The 18,890-nt window shown below is 59.5% G+C and overlaps 1 protein-coding gene across 3 annotated transcripts; it reads left to right on the top strand.

Annotated features, from left to right (window-relative positions):
• Positions 1-3,162: 3,162 nt before the first annotated feature.
• On the top strand, positions 3,163-16,625 carry BPIFB2 (BPI fold containing family B member 2). Of its 3 annotated transcripts, none has more exons than XM_066235155.1 (16): positions 3,163-3,266; positions 3,970-4,113; positions 6,260-6,353; positions 7,856-7,960; positions 8,644-8,790; positions 9,985-10,045; positions 11,227-11,287; positions 12,114-12,205; positions 12,437-12,622; positions 12,841-12,894; positions 13,351-13,521; positions 14,043-14,110; positions 14,253-14,298; positions 15,020-15,083; positions 15,435-15,511; positions 16,285-16,625. In XM_066235155.1, the coding sequence occupies exons 2-16, from the start codon at positions 4,005-4,007 to the stop codon at positions 16,324-16,326; spliced, it is 1,377 nt and encodes a 458-aa protein (XP_066091252.1). In that variant the 5' UTR covers positions 3,163-3,266; positions 3,970-4,004; the 3' UTR covers positions 16,327-16,625. The 3 variants fall into 3 exon arrangements, with proteins under 3 accessions (XP_066091252.1, XP_066091251.1, XP_066091253.1); XM_066235154.1 differs by having other exon boundaries at positions 3,176-3,278; XM_066235156.1 differs by lacking the exon at positions 3,163-3,266 and adding an exon at positions 3,306-3,519.
• The last annotated feature ends 2,265 nt before the right edge of the window (positions 16,626-18,890 follow it).

The raw sequence follows: 18,890 nt of genomic DNA, 5'->3' as shown, positions 1-18,890 counted from the left end.
TGATTTCCTTCTCTGGGATGGGGGACGGTGGTGGGGCTTTCCGGGAGTCGGCGAGGAGGGAGGGGTCGTGGCCGCAGCCCTCAGTACTCACAGGTACTGAGAAGTATACCCTGTGGAACCTGGCAGGGTCACATGGAGCTGTTGCCACTGTGACCTCACAGAGCAGGTGTGTGTGGGGGGGTGGGGGGGTGGAGGTTGGGGGTCCCCCCAGTCTCCAGCTTGGCGCTGGAATTTCCTCCTGGAGGAACCCATGCTGAACAACTCTCCACTTTGAAGATGGGGAAATGGAGGTCTCCGGACGGGAGGGGTCCTGCCAGCGTCTCAGGGGCAGGGCAGGGGCGAGCGCTGAGGCCCCAACATCCAGGCCATGCGTTTTCTTGCTACAGACCCCCTTGCTGCCCCAAGTTTCCCGAGGCGCCTGCCACCTCCTTAGGTCGCACGTGAAGACGTTTCACAATGCTGAGTTTCTCGCTGGTGGGCGTGTGGCGTAATATAAAATAATGGATGTGTCTCTTGTTGTTTCAATAAAGTCCTACTTTTTACTGGGGAAAAACAATGACACGACAGAGTGGAAATGTCTGGCTATGTTTTTTGTTTGTTTGTTTGTTTGTTTGTTTTTCCCAGTCTGGCCTCTAGAGTGAGCCTATTTGGATTGTGAAGCTGAAATGAAGTCACTTTGCCCCCTGGTGGCTCTTGCTCAAATTGCAGGCTTAGTGCCTACGGTGAGGAGAATCATGGTCCTCCCAAGAGGCCAGTGTACTTAAAATGCGAACATGTGAATATGTTTGGTTACCTACAAAGGAGAATTAAAGGTTGTAAGTGGGATTAAGTTTTCTAAATAGCTGACCTTGGGATGGGAGAAGAGCCTAGGTTACCCAGGTGGGCCCAGGGTAGTGACAAGAGTCCTTACAAGTGGAAGAGGAAGGGAAAAGGGGAGAGAGCAGGCAGCTTGAGGAGTCCTCAGCCCAGCTTGCTGGCTTTGAAGATGGAGGAAGGGGCCGTTAGCCAAGGGATGAAGGCAAGATCCTTTTCTAGAGATTTTAGAAAGGAACAATACCCTCTCGGTAGCCCAGGGGACCCAGTTTGGACTTCTGACCTCCAGAACTGTGAACTATAATCATTTATGTTTTAAGTCACTAAGACTGTGGTAATTTTTTGATAGCAGCAATAGGAAACTCAGGCAGTACCCTGAAGAATATTTGGTGAATGGGAAGCCCTGTTGTCATTATCATTGTTACAAGGGTCTTGCAATTGTACATTTGTTTATTCATTCAACAAATACGTTTGAATGTCCCAGCCACTGGCTGCGGGGGGGGGGAGGGAGCAGAGCCAATCCCCACCCCCCGGGACCATAGCCCACCGGCCCATAGCCGGTGCCACGGCCCGCTGCTTGCCATGCTGTAGGGAGGAGGGCCTGGTGAGAATCTCCCTCTTTGTGTCTACTGGCTGTCCCTCAAGGTCCCCTGCGCTGGAAACACTGAGGAAGAGGAAGTGTTCGTGCTGGGAGCAAACACCGATAGTGGCCTCTGTCAATATTTGCGCCCGCCCTGCCAAGTCCGCTGTTTGTCTCCGCCATGGTGGGGGCCAGGAGGGCCGGTGCGGTGCATCGGTGGGCAGATAGGAGAGGAGCAGGGTGGCAGGGAGTGTGCAGCTGGCTCTTCTTGTCCCCTTCTGCCTACAGACTCGGACAGGGGAGCACTGTCTGGGGGGTGGGGCCGGTCCCCGCGTGCTCTGGCCTCCCGGGGAGGACTCCATGGAGTCTGTGGACTCTGGCAGTGCTGCGGGCTCCAGGGGGGACCCAGCACAGGGCGCGTCGAGGCCCTGGGCCTGGTATTCAGGCTCCAGGGGGGACCCAGCACAGGGTGCGTCGAGGCCCTGGGCCTGGTATTCGGGCTCCAGGGGGGACCCAGCACAGGGCGCGTCGAGGCCCTGGGCCTGGTATTCGGGCTCCAGGGGGGACCCAGCACAGGGTGCATCGAGGCCCTGGGCCTGGTATTTGGGCTGTGGTAGAGCCAGGGGGAGCCACGGAGGGCTCTGGAGTGGGGGAAGGCCCCGAGGTCCCTTGTACCTGTACCCCAGGTGAGCCATACAGAGAAACGAAGGGGCCTTCCCTACAGTTACGCCATCCCCTCCTGGGCCCACATAGATGTACACACACAAACGCATCTACACCCCTCCTCACTACCAGGAAACGGTTCACGATACACATGTGCACATACACACACACATATGCCCTGACCACTACACGTACATACAGACTCACAGACATATTCAGTATACACGTACTACTCACAGAACTCCCCACACCTGCACTCATGTAGGGTCCCGTCAACAAGCACATAACACCATAAACCAGTGTGTCAACATGCCCGTTTCAACACACATGCAGACGCACAGGCGCACACACATGCATACACCTTTTCCTCTGATGCCAGTAATTTTGGCCGAATACACATGTGTACGCAGGATTACACACATACAACCACACATATAAACATACACAAAACCTCACACACGCATTTTCTTCCCCTGTGCACAGTTCCTCCGGCCTCAGACTGTCCAGGGGCTGCCTGGAGTCGATAGTGTGGGAAGAGGTAATGGGCTAAATCCACCGAGAGTGGGGTTTGCATTTAGGGCACGTTTGGGGTGTGAAGAAGTGGGGACTGGGTCGTCCACACCCTCTTGTTCGTTGTCTTTTGAGTTAGGGCTCTGTGTCTGATGAGGATGGGGGCTCAACCTCTGATGAGCGGTCAAGGCTCGGAATGAGTGCTCAGGCTGTCGCTGGGTTTGGGGCTCAGACAGCCTCCCGTTCCCCCTAAAAGGGTCATGTTTCCAGGCCGGCTGGAGGCACCGGGCCCGAGAGGGTACTGCAGCCAGCCAGCCAGCCCCCGGGCTTTGAGTCTTCTCTCCCTCTGGGTCTGGCCAGGCCTGGCTGGGTGATGAAGCGACCCAGCTGGGAGCACAGCTCCTTCCAGAGATCTCCTGCCCTTCGGGGCCCCACAGCTGCCCACCCCCAGGGTCTCACCGGGGTTGGCAGCTGGGCCAGGCTACGTGGCAGCCCCATCACCCATGTGAGATGGCCACTTTGGCACAGGTCATGTTTGCAGGGAAAACACTCGCAACCACAAGCAAACCCGTCCCTCCCCGGTCCCGTCCCAGCAGCTCCTGTTCACCAGGGAGCCTTATAAAGCGGCTTCCACACCTGCCTGGGGCAGAGGAGGGCTTGGCTGGGGCCGAGAGTTCACCCGTGCCAGGAACTGCCTGACGTAGGACTCGGGGTGGGCTGGCGCTCCTCCAAGGAGGAGCCTCGACCTTTCCATCTGTTCAGTGGGGACACTACTTCCCACTGCCTCCTGCAGAGGGGCCCGTCCTGGCCTTGCCGTGGGCCTCCGGGGAAGGGCTGTTCCGCGGGGGCTCAGCTCGTCTGAGCAGTGGCCCCTCACTCCCACCTCGCTCCCTCTCCCGGAGCTGGAACCTGATCTGCCCACTCGGCTGGGCTGGGTTGGGAAAGGTCTGGAGGTAGTGAAGATGGCCCACCTGCTGGACAGTTCTTACTCCAGGTCCTCCCCTGGTTGGGTTTGGACAGCTGGACCCCAGAATGGGCTGTCACACTGGGCTGAACTGCTGGCATCAGGTGGCACGGCCCTAGGCCCCTGGGTGGTGGGCCTGGTCTCCAGTCTCCCCATCCGGGAGTCTCCTCCATCATGGCCTGGGTCCTGCACCAACCTCAGTTTGCTGTGTGGTCTTAGGCCAGGCCATGTCCTCTCTGGGCCCGGGGGGTAGTTTCCAGACCAGATCCTTCGTGGTTCCTGACACAGCAGGCAGGGGAAGGCGATTCTTCCCAATGCAGAGAGGCGTGTGTGTGGGGGCTGTGGCAGGGTTGGGGTCACCACTTAGGGCTCCTGACATCTAGGCCTGGGGTGGGAGGGATTCTGGATGAGCTCCCTGATGCTTGTCCCCACTCCCCAGCCCACAGATTTTGGGGAGCAGCGACCAAGACCGCCATGGCTCCGGCATGCAGGCTGGGCCTGCTGCTGGCTGTGCTGCTGCCCATGGGCAGTGCCACCACGCCGGGCACCGTGGTCAGACTCAACAAGGCCGTGCTGAGCTATGGTAAGAGATGAGCCACTGTGCTGTTCCGCGTGTGTAGCACGGGCATGTACAAGCGAGGCTCCGTCTGCATGTGTGTATAACCCTAAGTGTGCATGTGCATCTGTGAACCCAGAAGCCCCTGAAGATCCGGACCTTATCCGTCACTGGCTTATGCATCCCTGGCTGCCAAGCAGTTCCTGACACATATTTATCAAGTGAATGCACGAGTGGGGGTGGATGTTGTCTGTTGTCTAAGCGTACCCGCATGACTGTGCTCCCGGGCCTAGTGGGGTGGTCCTGGGCCAATCTGAGTGGCTGCTTTCGCTTGTGTGTGTCTGTGTGTCAGTCTGAGAATTCATGGAGGTGTGCTTGAGCGACCACGGACGTGTGTGCGTACAAGGTGTGGCCCCACCCCCTCGGTATGCACGTGTGTGCAGGGGTGGGGGTCTGCGTGCACATGCGTGCTGGGGAAGGCATGTCTAGCAGGGTCCTGGGGGAGCGTCCTGGAGTTAGACCGCTGCTGGGCTCACGGTGGGAAGAACCAACCCCTCTCCCTGCCCAGAAGAGGACCCTGCCCTGTGACTCTGCTCCGTCCCCTGGGGAAACCTAGGCCCAGGGAGGCACAGAAGCTGCTCCCCACTGCCCCTGGGCAGGCTTTTGGGGTCTTGAAGCTGGGTTAGGGGTGATAAATCAAAAGCTGTTTCCCCTGAGGCCACACCAAACTCAGATTGCAGTGGGAGGGACTCAGGTCAGACAGTAGAAGGGACTTTCAGTGGCCCAGGCCACAAAGCAGCGAGGCAGTGGCTGAGGGAAGCCGCAGGGTCCCCCGGGGCACACAGAGCCTTTCAGGACCTTGCATCTGAGCAAACAGGAGGTTGGGGAAAGGTGTCAGTGATCTGTGTCAGAGCGTGACTGACACCTGGTACTGGGCATGGACGCCTGCAGGCCTGGGCGTGAGGCCACTGCCCTCCGCTGGCCACCTCCTCTCCACCTGTCCCCTGTGAGCCTCCTTTGTCCCACAGAGCCCTCCGGGTGCACCTGCCCGTGTTTGTTCTCAGCGCACGTCTGGCAGGAGGCCCACGTCCCACAGGCCTCTTTCCAAGGCCCGGCCGGGTGGCCTCCTAACAGTGTCCTCTATCAAGCCCAGTGCGGGGGACACTGTCGAGGAAGCCCAGAGGCCTGGCTGTGAGTCTCGGCCCAGCCACCAGCGGTCAGGCTGGAGAGGGGCACCGGGAACACAGAAACCGCTGCCTCATGCTTGGGCGTGGGGAAACCGAGGCCCAGGGAGGTCCGGGGACGTTCCCAGGCCCGCGGTGGTGAGTCTGAGCGGAGCTCGGGCCTCTGACTCCCGCCTGCCATCTCGTAGCATGCTCACCCCTCTTCCAATCCGTTCCCATCCGCCAGTACCTCCCAGCGGCGCCGGGTGTGAGCAGGCCCCGGGCCTGGTGGCCAGGTGCCCCGGCCCAGACCCGACTTCTCCTCGCCAGGTGTCCTCACTTCTCGGGAAACTGGGCATGAGATAGAACCCACGGCACAGAGTTGTGAGGACAGGGCCCGGCACAAAGGAAGCACTGCTGAATGATAGCATTTATTATCACAAAGTCGCTATTTAGAGAGCAAAACATTAATTGTTCACTGAGTCGTTACAAGGACCCTATGTGATAAGTGCCGTCACAATCACTGCCTATTTATAGGTGGGGAAACTGAGGCACAGAGCAGCCACACAGATAGTAAGAGAGCCGAGGTTTGCACCCAGAATCTGAGGGACTCCAGGGTCCTCAGCCTCTAGCCCTCCAGGCCTCCCTGCCCCTGTTTGGCTAGGGGACCCCTTCCTTGGGGACTTGGGAGGCTCCAGAGGAGGTGAGATCTCATCAGAGTCTTGGAAAAGGGCAAAGGGTGTTGTTGTTTCTGACGGGCAGGGTAGTCACGTAGGACATGGAGTGTCTGAGAGAGAGAGGAAGGCATGCCTCGCAGGCCTGGTGTGAGCAGTGCGCCCCTCCCTGGAAGGCTCATGGGCAGCCAGCTGGCCCCCGTGTGCCCAGGGGGCAAGTCTGCCCCTTCCAGTCTCCGAGACCTCTCGGCTCAGGACGCAGGGTGGGTGGTGGCTGACGGGTCCGCTTTGGTGGCTCCTGTGAGCAGCCCAGCCTTGCCGGCTTCGGCCCCACAGTGTCTGACCTCGGAAGAGCCCCTCTGCAGCGCGCCCTGCAGGTCACAGTCCCACACTTCCTGGACCGGCGCGGAGAGGAGCTGCAGCCCACCAGGTGAGTGCGCCCGCCCGTTCTCCGTTCTCCGGTTAAGGTGCTCCTGTCACCGGGCGAGTGTGCGCACCTGGCAGGGGAATGTTCTCACCCACGGGAGGAAACGCTCCCCGCACTGGATGAGTACCCTCATCTGGAGGTGAAGGTGTCCCCCCGACGGCTAGCTGAGGCTTCCCTCACCAGGTTAGCTAGTCGCGCCCACTACGTGAGTGGTCACAAGAGAATTTAGGAGATGGGACCAAGGTGGAGCCATGGGAGACTGGAGCCTCTGGTTTGGAAGATTTCTGCCCCTAAGGGCCAAGACTGTTTGGCTCCTGGGCCCCCGGGGTTGGAAGGGCTCTTGGCTACTCCATCCAAAAGTTCGACACAAAAAATCAGAAAATTTAGGGCACCAGTCTGAGCCTAATTTAACCTCCACAGCCCCTTGCAATGCGCAGAGACCTCAAAGGGAGAGATAGGGAGGGACGTCTCAAACTCGGACGCCTCCAGGGGCTGAGCCAGTTGCCCCATCCAGGTGGGGACACAGACTCACCACAGTCAGACCTTTGGAGTCCCACGAGAAGTTATAAAATCTATCAAGGTTTGAACGATGGCAACTATATAATTAAACAAGATTTATAACTTTCAAACGCTGGCTGGGTCGAAGAGCCGCTGGCTTGCAGGTCCCCCAGGCCGAGGCCCCTGTGTGGCTGCAATGCTCCTCACAGCATAGTCGGAACCGGTGGAGAACTGGGAGGAACAGCGATCCCCGACCACCCAGGGCTCCTACATGCTCTGTAGTCTGGCCATGCAACAGACTGCACGTGGCTGTTTAAATGCACCGCTGAGGGTCCTTGTCTGTAGGCGTGGGAACACATGCAGGATGGCTGTCCAGTGGAAAGAAACAGGTTTCAGGTTAGCCTGGGTCCCAAGGGGAGTCACGGAAGAACGAAACACCCAAGTGCAAACAGCGAGAGCTTATGAGGGTGGAGTTCTGATGTGACTTTTAAACTGTACACCATTGGTAGTGTCTGAATCGCCCTCCCACACTACTACTACGGTTCAGGGAAAAGAAAAATGACTGCCAGGTAGGGAAAAAATAAGTGCTCGGCAATCAGAAGGGACGCATCTGAAGGGAGTGAATTTCCTGTTGCTGGAGGGCTACAAGCCGGGGCTGTTGACTAGAATGGTATCAAGGGGATTTCTGCCTTCTGTGGACCTCAAAGTCTTTCTTTCCAGACCTCATTCAGACACTACCCCCCGCCCCCAAGACATCAGACACCATCTCACCCAATTGCTGTCCAGGGCTAGAGCCCACTCTGCATCTTTCCCCCACAAACTGGCTGTCCATGCATGGCTTGCATACCCTCTGTGACGGGGAGCTCACTGCTTCTTCCACATCCCATGTTTCCAATTGTCAGAAGGTTCATTCTTTATCACATTGACCATGTGGATAGGGCTTAGGGCACCCGCCGTGGAGTCAATGTCATGGTGGTTTCCTTGTCCCCTCCGCTCCTACCCTGCAGGGTCCAGATTCTGAATGTCCAGGTGCCCCGCCTCCACCTGAAGTTCATCGCCGATTTTGGGGTGCGCTTGTTGGCTGCAGCCAATTTTACTCTCAAGGTCTTTCGGTGAGTGGGTCTCCTTGCCGTGGAGGCTGAGGAAGGAGGATGTTTCGGGGACTTCACTTCTCCAAACCCTCAGTTTTCTCCTCTGTAAAATGGGTTGAATTTTCACAGCCAAGCTTTGAGGCTTGCAGCGAATGGATTCGTCGCTGTAATTAACATGACGTCATCCCTCTCATAGTACAAGGCGCGTAGTACGTGCTCGATAAACATAGCTATTAGAATTCTTTCCGTGCCTTGGACACTTCATATTATTTAATTTTCAAACTATGAGCTGGGCTTTCAGAGGGACGTGTTGTTTTAAGTCCTCAGTCCTGACAGCACCATTTTATCAGAGATGACAGTGGGCCAGGCTCCTTGCAGGGTGTTTTCACGTGACGGCCTCATGGGAGACTTCGGCACAGGGCCGGGAGGTCAGCACCACCGGTCTTACGTCCACTGTACAGAAGAGGAAACTAAGGGCCAGAGTGGGAACGGCTTGCACAGGGTCTAGCAGTGAGAGGGTGTGGGGAGCCTGTGACCCTCAGTGGAGTGTGGGGGCCTCAGGTGGGGCCGTCTCATGCTGAGTAGGGGTCCCTTCTGTGTCGAGTGGGGGCCCGGCTTGAGCTGGGGGTTTGCAGGGACTCGCACTGGTCAACGTGGGCTCTGCTGGGCAGTGCCGTGGGAGCTCAGGACGGGCATCTTCGTAGAGTCCCCGAGCCCCTGGAGCTGGTCCTGCCCGTGGTGCTGCTGGCTGATGCCCGTGTGGCCCAGGGCTCCATCGGGACCCCCGTGGTCAGCATCTCCTCCTGCTTCTCCCTCTTCAACAACGCCATCGTGCTGAGTGGTGGTCACAGGTGGGTGCCCCAGGCTGTGGTCATTTCTTGAGCTTCCTACTCAAGCCTTCATCCGGTCACCACAACAGGTCTAGAGACCGCCAGTGTCACACCTGCTTTATGGCGAGCACACTGAGGCTCAGAGTGGGGAGGGACTTGCCCACGGTCACACAGCGGGTACGCAGCCTGTGCCCCTGTCCTCTCCACCGCCCAGCCCTGCAGCATGTGACGACGCACGATGCACACAAACATACTACTTTTGAAAAGATTCTGGGCTGATGCCTTTATTAGAAACTTCAGGGGGCTGCCTTTCCCTCCAGAGGTGGGGAGCCCGAGGCTCAGGGGGGCTGGGACCCACCACCCTCTTACAGTATCAGGTGACCCTTTTATGTCCTCGTCTAAGGCTGACAGCAGCTCCCGCCTCCAGAGCACCTGCTGTGTGCTGAGTGCTGTGTGCTGGGTGCTGTGGTCTGGGTGCTAGGTGCTGTGTGCTTGGTGCTGAGTGCTGTGTGCTTGATGATGGGTGCTGTGTGCTTGGTGCTGAGTGCTGGGTGCTGTGATCTGAGTGCTAGGTGCTGTGTGCTTGGTGATGGGCGCTGTGTGCTTGGTGCTGAGTGCTGTGTGCTGTGTGCTTGGTGATGGGCGCTGTGTACTTGGTGCTTGGTGCTGTGTGCTGGGTGCTGAGTGCTTGGTGTTGGGTGTGGTCCAGGCCCTCTCTGAGCTTTGTCTCATAGGAATCCTACCAGGATCAACATATTAGCAAGTGTCTTAAAAATCCCTGTTGAGACACACCAACTTCGAGGGGAGACAGGCCCAGAGCCAGGAGGGGACTTGACTAAGTGTGTCACGGAGAACTGGAGCCTAAGCAGAGCAACCCCACCTCCCGGGGCTCCGAGTAACCTGGGCCAGCTGACCAGAGCCCTGGCTGAGCCCTGCTGTGGCAGTGCCCTCTCCGTCTGTCCCCGGCCTGGCCTGGCTCTCACGTCTCAGCCGCTTCCAAACCCCGAGGCTGGCGACCTCTTCTCTGAGGCTGTTTCCTCATCTGTGGGGACAGCTGGGCCAGGCACGGGGTCCAGCCTGGGACGGGGTGTGCAATGGGACTCGCTGGCCCCCGGCGGAGGATGTGAGGCTTCTCTCCCGGGCTGTGGCTTTGCCAGGGGAGACAGGCCTGAGTGCACGGCCCGGAGCTCAGGGCCCCTGTCCTGTCTTCCCCAGCACGACCCCTGCGCTGCTGGTCCGGCTGCAGCAACACGTCAGGGCGGTCCTGCGCAACAAGGTGAAGGGCGTCCCCCAGGAGAGCGGGGAAGAGGTGGCCATGGTCCAGGGCAGCGACAGGGAGGCCCAAACGAGGGCGGTTTGGGGGTGGCAGGGGAGGGAGCCTCATTCTCCTGGGCCAGCCCCAATGCCATGCTAGAGGGTGAGATGGAGACAGCGCTTCCAGGGGCCATGTCCCTGCGGACAGAAGACAAAACTGAGAATGGACAAGGGCACGGGCACGGGAGCCAGACGTGGCCTGGGTTCGAGTCCTGGTCCCCCTTCTTGCAAGCTGCAAGCCTCGGCCAAGTCGCCCACTTTCCCTCGGCCCCCCGATTCCGCATCGGCAGCGCAGGGGGTGGGCGGTGGTGGGGTTGGTGCACTAACATCACGGAGAGGTTAGGGCCGTCGGGGCAGCGCGAGTGCTGCTGCTGCTCTCACTGTTTTGGCTCTGGTCACTGGCTGCCCGTGGCAGTCACGGGGAGAGATGGCGCCCCAGGGACCAGCGTCCCACTGCTGATGGGGGAGCAGGCTCTCCATCCCTGCCCCCTCCTTCCCCACCCCGACCTTGCTTGAAGGGGAAGTAGTAGAGACCAAAGACAACACATTGTATGCCGTATCCCCCAGTCTTGCAGATGAGAAAACTGAGGCTTGAGGGCTGAGGGTGGCCCAGCCTGGCCCTCTCCTCTGCCTCCTGGCCACGCCCGGCCTGGCCTCCCTGCTCTAGCCTGGACCAGGAAGTGACTCACCCCCACCTTGCGATGTCTCCTCTGCCCCGCCTTCTGGGGGACTGACCCCAGCCTAGTAGGCTTCTCTGGCCGCCTACGGTGCCCAAGAGAACACTGTCGCTCCCTTGGCCGGGCTTGCTGGCCGCTGCCTGCTGCCACGGCGAGTAGCACCCTCCCAGCAGCTGCCCTCGGAGGCGCAGGCTCTCTGCCTCAGTGCCCAGGCCCTGCTGCGGCCACCTCTGCTGTGACCTGCAGCCCTGTCCTTCCCTCGATGCCTGTGGGCCCCGGCTTCCCCTCTGACTCTCCGGCGCCCAGAGGAGGTGCCTGAACATGCCCACGGCTGGTAGAGAAAGGAAGAGACTCCAAGCCTTGGTGTCCAGTTTAGGGGTGACTTCCAGACAGGGACCCCAAACCCTCCCAAACTCGCCCCCCCCAGCCCTGAGCGCCGCCCTCACCCAGGCTCCTCTGTCCGCAGCTGTGTCTGAGCGTCTCCAACCTCGTCCAGGGCCTCAATGTCCACCTGGGAACGTTAATTGGTAAGACCCGGGAGTCCAAGGGGGAGGGGGACGGGACTTCTGAGACTCTCTGAGGTCCTTAAGACCCTTCAAGACCCCCCATCTGGATGAGAATAAACCCCTGATAGGTCAGCTGTAGGATGACTAAATTATTGGTGGAATCCGGGAATCTCCAAATTGTACCATGCGCGTGTGTGCGTGTGTGTGTACATGTGTGTTTGCGTGTGCATGTGTGTGCGTGTGTGTACATGTGTGTTTGTGTGTGCATGTGCGCGTGTGTGTACATGTGTGTTTGCGTGTGCATGTGTGTGCGTGTGTGTACATGTGTGTTTGTGTGTGCATGTGTGTGCATGTGCGTGTGTGTGCATGTGTGTGTTTGCGTGCGTGCGTGTGTATGAAATGGCCTCCTAACCTTACAGGACAGTGGTGAAGATTGGAAGAGACAGTGTAAGTCAAATGTCTGGACCTTGGTTAAATGTGAGCTCCCTTCTTTTTCTGGGGTTCCTTCTTGCCCTTGGTGAGGGCTGTTTGCACCTCGTATATGACCCTTCTCCTTCCTTCTAACTTGGGGTCTTTCATCTTCCACCGACTGGGAAGCAGAAACCAGAAACTGTTAGAATGATGTCTGCACTAAGAGTCAGCAGGTGGCGAGGGGCTGAGTCTTGGGTGCATGCACTGTGCCACTTCAGCTGGCTTCCCCAGGGGCGTTGCCCCACCTCCTTGTTCCTTGGCCTGGGTCCCGCGAACCAAGGCGGTCAGATAATTGGGTTTTCTGGACAGATGAGGCCCTGGTAGGTGCCACACCCTAAGTCTGCCACCTGTCCTTCTTCATTCTGGTGTCACGGAGGCCTCAAACCTGTGGGTCCCGAGTCCCAGATCCGCTACTTCATGATCACCGCGCCCAGCATCACCGATGACTACATTTCCCTGGATGTCAATGTAAGTGCCTCCTTGTCACCCAGGGCTGGAGGCTTCTGGAGTCCTCTGTGTTCTGGAAGAAGCCTGAAAGAGCGGGGAAGCTGGGAGGAGAAGGGCTGGAACGTGTCCCAGGAGCGAGGCTGGACACGCGGCATCCTGGAATGGGTGGCATCGCAGAGCCCAGGTGCCGTGATGGAGCCCTCTCTCTGCTGGTACCCTGCTGTGTGGTTCCTTCTCTCCCCTCCCCCACAGGCTGTGCTCTTCCTCCTGGGCAAGCCGATCGTCCTGCCCGTGAACGCCACCCCCTTTCTGCTGCCCGAGCAGGTGGGCACCAGCGGTGTCATGGCAACCGTGGGCCTCTCCCAGGACCTGTTTGACTCTGCCCTCCTCCTGCTGCAGAAGGCTGGTGCCCTCAACCTGGACATCACAGGGCAGCTGGTGAGGGCCCGACCAGCTGCCCGGGGCGATTGGGGCCGGGTGGGACCTGCTGCCCGGCCTGGGGAGCCTCCACAGGGGCCAAACCGTGGGTGGGTGGGTGGGGTGGGTGGAGCTTTGGGGCCACAAGGGGGGGCAGTTGGAAGGGTTAAATGGGGGGTGTGGGGTGGCAGGAGGTGCTGCCACTCTAAAAGCTGTCATGGGTGGGGGGCTGATTTCAGAAGTCAGACTACAACCCGCTGAACACCTCCGTGCTGGGCCAGCTCATCCCCGAGGTTGGTGACGTTTCTGGTCATGCGAGGGGTCGAGACCCAGGATTGGGGTGGGGGGTTGCCTGGGCTGTGGGATCTCTGCTGGCTCAGAGCTATCCCAAGAGGAGCTTAGCGTCGACCCTCACACCTGCGCCCCCTCCACCTCAGGCGTGACCCTCCCCCACCCAGACGTCCCGGTGTTTTCTCCTCTGTGGAGAAACCCCCAGCACCGCCCTGCTTGTAGTGTTCTGTTTCCTCTCCTTTATCCGTCTTCAAAACCAAGCTTGGGAATTAGCTCCCAGGGGAGGACCAGACCCCTCGTCTGCTCCAGGAGGCTCCTTCCACGGAGCTCCCCACCCTCCTGGCACAGCTTGTCCCGTCAGACTGGCACCCCGAGGACAGGGGCTGGGGAGGTTCCAGCGCCCACCCAGCCTCTGCCCCCAGGCGGCCTCCTCCCTCACTCTCCCTCTGCTTCCCCAGGTAGCTCGCCAGTTCCCGGAGCCCATGCCCGTGGTGCTCAAGGTGCAGCTGGGTGGCACACCTGTGGTCACACTCCATCCCAACAACGCCACACTGCAGCTGCAGCCCTTCGTGGAGGTCCTAGCCGTGGCCTCCAACTCCGCTTTCCATTCCCTTTTCTCCTTCAACGTGGTGAGTGAGGCGGGCTGGGTGGGGGGCTGGATGGGAGGGCAAGACTCTGAAGGAGACTTCACTTCCGGCCCCAGTCTCCTCGTTTGCTCCGCTCGGTCCACACTGGACTCCTTGTTATATTTCTTCAATGTTCTAGGACATTTATGCCCCAGGACCTTTGCACATGCCATACCCAGTGCCTAGGACACTATTCCTCTGGCTCTTGGCATGGCTGGCTTCTCCTCTTCCAGGTCTCAGCTTACATGGTGCAGTCTTCTTCAGGGCAGCTGTCCGGGACCACCCTGAGAAAGATGGTCCCAATCAGCCCTCTCCTTTCCAACACCCTGCCTTCATGGCACCTGCTACTCTCAGAAAGGATCCCATCAGGCGACTTTGGTTACTGCTCACCTCCCCCACTGGCCTGAGCCCCACAAACTCCCGAATGAGTGGAACGATGGATGGGAGTCAGGGGTCGCTGGTGGTCAGCTGCAAGGTTTCACATTGCCCTGTGCCCTTTGACCCTGCTCTGTCCACTTGCTCAGGTAGTGAACCTTAGGCTCCAGCTCTCCGTGTCCAAGGCGAAGCTTCAGGGGACCACATCTGTGCTGGGGTAAGCGAGGCCCCCTGGACCCAGCAACCTCAATGTGTTCCTCTGTGCAATGGGCTTGCAGCTACGCATCACAGAACCTAGGACCCAGCAGCCATGGTCCAGGTGTGGTGAGCACTCCCTAACCCTCCTGCTCCCCTTTCAGGGAAGTCCAGCTCTCTGTGGACTCCTCCAATGTGGGCTTCATTGATGTAAGTATGGGGCTGGCGTCTCCAGGGACCCCCTCACTGGGTGGGGCAGGCCATGAACCATAACCAGGCTCCATCCTGAGATGTTTGGGGACAGTGGTCAGTCAGCCGTCCATCCACTGACAGTCAGTCTTTCTCATGTCCCTCTGCGGGTCACCCAATCAGCCTCAGGACTTCGGTGACATCAGTCAGCTGGGCTGCCTGTCACTCTTCCTGCCGGTTGATGACCTGTCAGCCCAAGAATCACTGAAACTATTGGCAAATTGGACAAGCCAACGTCAGATGGTGTTGGCTGCTTCTTCAGTCATGTGACATGGCTGGGCCACTACCACTGTGCATTCCTTTGTCCGTTGGCCTGCAAGTCAATACGTCCCATCCATTTATCTATTGGTCATCCCACCTGTCTGTCAGTCAATGCCAACAGGACAGCCGGCCATCGGTTGGTCACTGTGAGTGAGGGCCGGTCAGTCAGGGGCTGGTCTCCCAGCCTCCCCGCAGGCGAGCGGTTCCTGGCCGCCTAATGTTCAGAGGCTGACCCGACCCTAGGGGGAGCTGGGCTCTGCTTGAAGCCAGGACAAGGGTAACCTGCCCTCCTTCTTCCCCCTGTGCCTCTGTGGTCTGTGTGTCCGTCTGTGTGTTCACGTGTGTCCTGCCTGTCCCTCTCTCCCGGCCCCTTGCTGGGGTGGGCCTGTGGTCCCCCACCTCCCTGGCTCCGTGGCTGCAGGTGGATCAAGTGCAGGCGCTCATGGGCGCTGTGTTTGAGAAGCCGCTGCTGGACCACCTCAATGGTGAGCCCCGCCCTCCCCTCCGTGTGGTGCCTTGGGTCCCCTGGTGCGCCACACCCGCCCCGGGCGCCATCCCGGCCCCGCCCCCACCTCCCGGGCTCAGAGGATAAGGGGGGAGCCCCCGGAGCCCCGCGGCCTGTGCGCACACCTTGGCAGGGCTGTTCAGGGGCTGCGTGACGTTAGCCTCCAATTCCCTTTCTGTATGGTGGGTACAGTGACGATGGCTCCCACCTTTTGTGTGTCAGTGGAACTCAGGGTCACACTGCACACAAGGACCTCAGCACAGACCTGGTTCCAGGGGGCGCTGCGCCGCTGCCTTCTGGCTGAACCTGGTGTCTCTCTTCTTGCCTGTAGCTCTCTTGGGCATAGGGGTCGCCCTTCCCAACGTGGTCAACCTCCGCTACGTCACCCCTGAGATCTTGGTCCAAGAGGTGAGAGCCCGCGGGTATGGAGTGGAGGACACGTAGAGAGACTTGGGCTCGGAGGAGGCACTCGGTGGTCTGGACTCCCGCCCGTAAAACAGAGATGGCACCGACCGCATATGGACGAGTCCAGTGCGAACCCCGTGTGCCTTAGCTCTGCCTGCGTGGCCTCACGCCATCCTCACGGTAGCATTTTTTTGAGGTGGGCGCTATTAGTGACAGAGTAGGAAACTGAGCCCAGAGAGGCAAAGGACTGCCCTCAAGACACACAGCAAGAGCCCTGGCTGGTTGGCTGAGTGGTAGAGTGTTAGCCTGGTGTGCAGGAGACCCAGGTTCGATTCCCAGCCAGGGCACACAGGAGAGGCGCCCATCTGCTTCTCCACCCCTCTCCCTCTCCTTCCTCTCTGTCTCTCTCTTCCCCTCCCGCAGCCAAGGCTCCATTGGAGCAAAGATGGCCCAGCGCTGAGGAAGGCTCTGTGGCTCAGGCGCTAGAATGGCTCTGGTTGCAACAGAGTGACACCCCAGAGGGGCAAAGCATCGCCCCCTGGTGGGCATGCCGGGTGGATCCTGGTCAGGCGCATGCAGGAGTCTGTCTGACTGTCTCCCCGTTTCCAGCTTCGGAAAAATGAAAAAAAAAAAAAAAAAAAAAAAAAGACACACAGCAAGAGCGACAGAGCAGGAACTCAGAGCCAGGCTGATGGGACAGCTGGGGTCCCACGGGTCCTCGTGTGGCCTCTGACTTGGCCCGTGGGGGCTTTGTTTCTCTGTTTGTTTCCTTTCAGGGCTATGTGGTGATTTCCAGCGGACTTCTCTACCAGCACTGAGGCAGGACCACGGGAAGGGCTCAGAGTGGGCCAGCTCCCTGCTCCGGGAGCCACTTGGGAAACTGAGGCAAAGCCACACTTTGTCATCTCCAACAAACTGGGTGGCCCAGGCGGGCTGTTGAATCTTTGTGTACGCCCGGGATTCCGTCCTTCACTCCCCCCATCCTGCCCCCTCCCCTCACCGGCCCCCTCCAGCCTCCTTCACTCTGGGGAGCAAACTGCCCCTCCAGGCTGTACAGATCGGACCCCTCCTGCATTAAACATCCTCTCTTGAGCTGCACCTTCCAGCCACGCCCGGTGAACTCTTTGCATAACTGAGGCCGGTGCCCTATGTACAGTCCTTGGGTCCTGTCTGTCCTTGCAGCCACCAAAGCTGCCTGGGAGAGGAAGAAGGCGTGACCACATTCTTATGGACCTTACCTGTTGACTCTATTACCTCCTTTCCCGGGGTGGGGGGGGAGCTCCTCTTTTGAAAGAGGACCCTAGAGAGCAACCCAGATAACTTGAAGGTCACTTATGGACGAGTCCAGTGCGAACCCCGTGTGCCTTAGCTCTGCCTGCGTGGCCTCACGCCATCCTCATGGATGCCATGGCGGCACCACCTGGTGGCATGTCTCATGCCCTTTCCCTTCCACAGTGCCACGTCCCATCTTGTTGCTAGGACTTCATAAGAGCCCTGTGAGTCAGGCAGGCAAGACGTGGAGTCCCATTTCACGGATGTAGGGACCGAGGCCCGGCGAGGAGAGAAAATGCACGCAGAGGCCCTGGCCGGTTGGCTCGGTGGTGGAGCGTCGGCCTGGCGTGTGGGGGACCCGGGTTCGATTCCCGGCCAGGGCACATAGGAGAAGCACCCATTTGCTTCTCCACCCCCCTCTCCTTCCTCTCTGTCTCTCTCTTCCCCTCCCGCAGCCAAGGCTCCATTGGAGCAAAGATGGCCCGGGCGCTGGGGATGGCTCCTTGGCCTCTGCCCCAGGCGCTAGAGTGGCTCTGGTCGTGGCAGAGTGACGCCCCGAAGGGGCAGAGCGTCGCTCCCTGGTGGGCGTGCCAGGTGAATCCCGGTCAGGCGCATGCGGGAGTCTGTCTGACTGTCTCTCCCCGTTTCCAGCTTCAGGAAAAAAAAAAAAAAAAAAAATGCACCCAGGGTCTCACAGCTGGATGGCGGCCGATCCTTAGGACTGCGACCTTCCTAGAATCCAGACACAAGGTGTCCAGCTCCCCTCTTCTACTCAGCGGCACCCCCACCTGGGGTTTGTCTGGGAGTTGCGAGCTCCAGGTGACAGGGAGCTCCCTCCCCTCCTCACAGGGCTTTTTGCTCGGGTAGTGAGCCAGGGTTCCGTTCGAGGAAGGCAGGATCTGCCTCTTGAGCCTGTGGTATCAGCGACCGTGTCTAATTCCCTTTCCCTCCAAAACCTCTTCAAACTCAGAGGGGCACACGCCACAAGGTGGCCCAGGGAGGACTGAGGGACACAAACATTAGCAACCAGGAAAGACTCTCTGTTTCCTTAAAGTGGTTTTATTTTTATTTCTCTCTGGCCGTTGGGACTTGGTTGGGACCACTTCACTGTGAATTTAGGGCAACGGGGAATGGCTCGGAATTGCTGGCATTATTCCGTTCCTTTATCATAAAGAGGACAGCACAGCGGCCCCGGGAGGTTGAGGGGCCCACCCAAGGCCACACAGCTGGCGGGAGGTTGAGGAACCCGCCCAAGGCCACACAGCTGGCGAGGGCAGGGACTGGGGCCGGGGCCCCATCCCCGAACCCACGCAGGGAGGTTTCTCCAGCCTCATGTCCTTCCTGCTCCCCCTCACCCCCCAATTCCCAGGAGGGCTGTGGGAGGAGGCAGCGAGGGGGCCGGACCAGAGGCTCCCGGAGCTGGACTTGTGCCCGGGGAGGTGAGGCCTGTCTGTCCCTCTCTCGGTTGGGGACGGATCCACAGGGATAAAACGATGTTATCTGCACGCTTGCTCCTCCAGCTCAGGGCCCAGATCAGGATGGAGACTGCATGGGCCACCCTGGGCCCCCTTCTCCTGTCCCAACCCTGGTATCAGCCCCGCGGACCTCAGGCAGGACCTGGCCCGCCCCCGCCCCCCCCAGAGACCCCATGTGCACAAAGGGCACAAAGGGCATGGTAGCTTCTTCGGTCTGTCAGACCTGCAGGCTCCCGGTGAGGAGGATGAGGAAAACCCCAGTCACCCAGCAGCCCCCACCCCCATGAAGCACCCCAGCCAGGCCTCCGAGGGCCTCCTGAGGAGCAGAGCAGAGCAGAGCAGAGGCCAGGCCCCCCAAGCCCTGGGTTCGAGCCGGCTCTGTGGCCGGCTCGCTGTGTGGTACTGGGGCCACCAGCCTCCGTTGCCCTTCAGCTCTGGACACAGAGAGAAGCCCGTCACCCCGGGCGTTCATCATCGCCTGGCACCTCCTCCAGGGGTGCCCCCAGACAAGTAGCTCCCGTGCCCCTGCGGGTCTCAGAGGGAGCTCAGGACTGACGGTGCAGCCAACTCCTCCAGGCTTTGGCACTTGGCGGCCCCCCAGACACACCTCCCCGCCTTGCAGAGCCGGCTCTGCT

The sequence above is a fragment of the Saccopteryx bilineata genome, chromosome 6 (assembly GCF_036850765.1).
Source record: "Saccopteryx bilineata isolate mSacBil1 chromosome 6, mSacBil1_pri_phased_curated, whole genome shotgun sequence".
In the NCBI taxonomy this organism is placed as follows: domain Eukaryota; kingdom Metazoa; phylum Chordata; class Mammalia; order Chiroptera; family Emballonuridae; genus Saccopteryx; species Saccopteryx bilineata.
Note: the sequence above shows the minus strand (reverse complement) of the source record. Positions and strands in the feature narration are given on the sequence as shown.

What these genes read in the sequence shown, in the direction of transcription:
- BPIFB2 (XM_066235155.1), top strand. Translation starts at nt 4,005, where the DNA reads ATGGCTCCGGCATGCAGGCTGGGCCTGCTGCTGGCTGTGCTGCTGCCC. An exon ending in ACATTTCCCTGGATGTCAAT is followed by an intron (nt 12,206 to 12,436) that starts GTAAGTGCCTCC and finishes CCTCCCCCACAG; the next exon opens with GCTGTGCTCTTCCTCCTGGG. An exon ending in GCTGCTGGACCACCTCAATG is followed by an intron (nt 15,084 to 15,434) that starts GTGAGCCCCGCC and finishes TCTTGCCTGTAG; the next exon opens with CTCTCTTGGGCATAGGGGTC.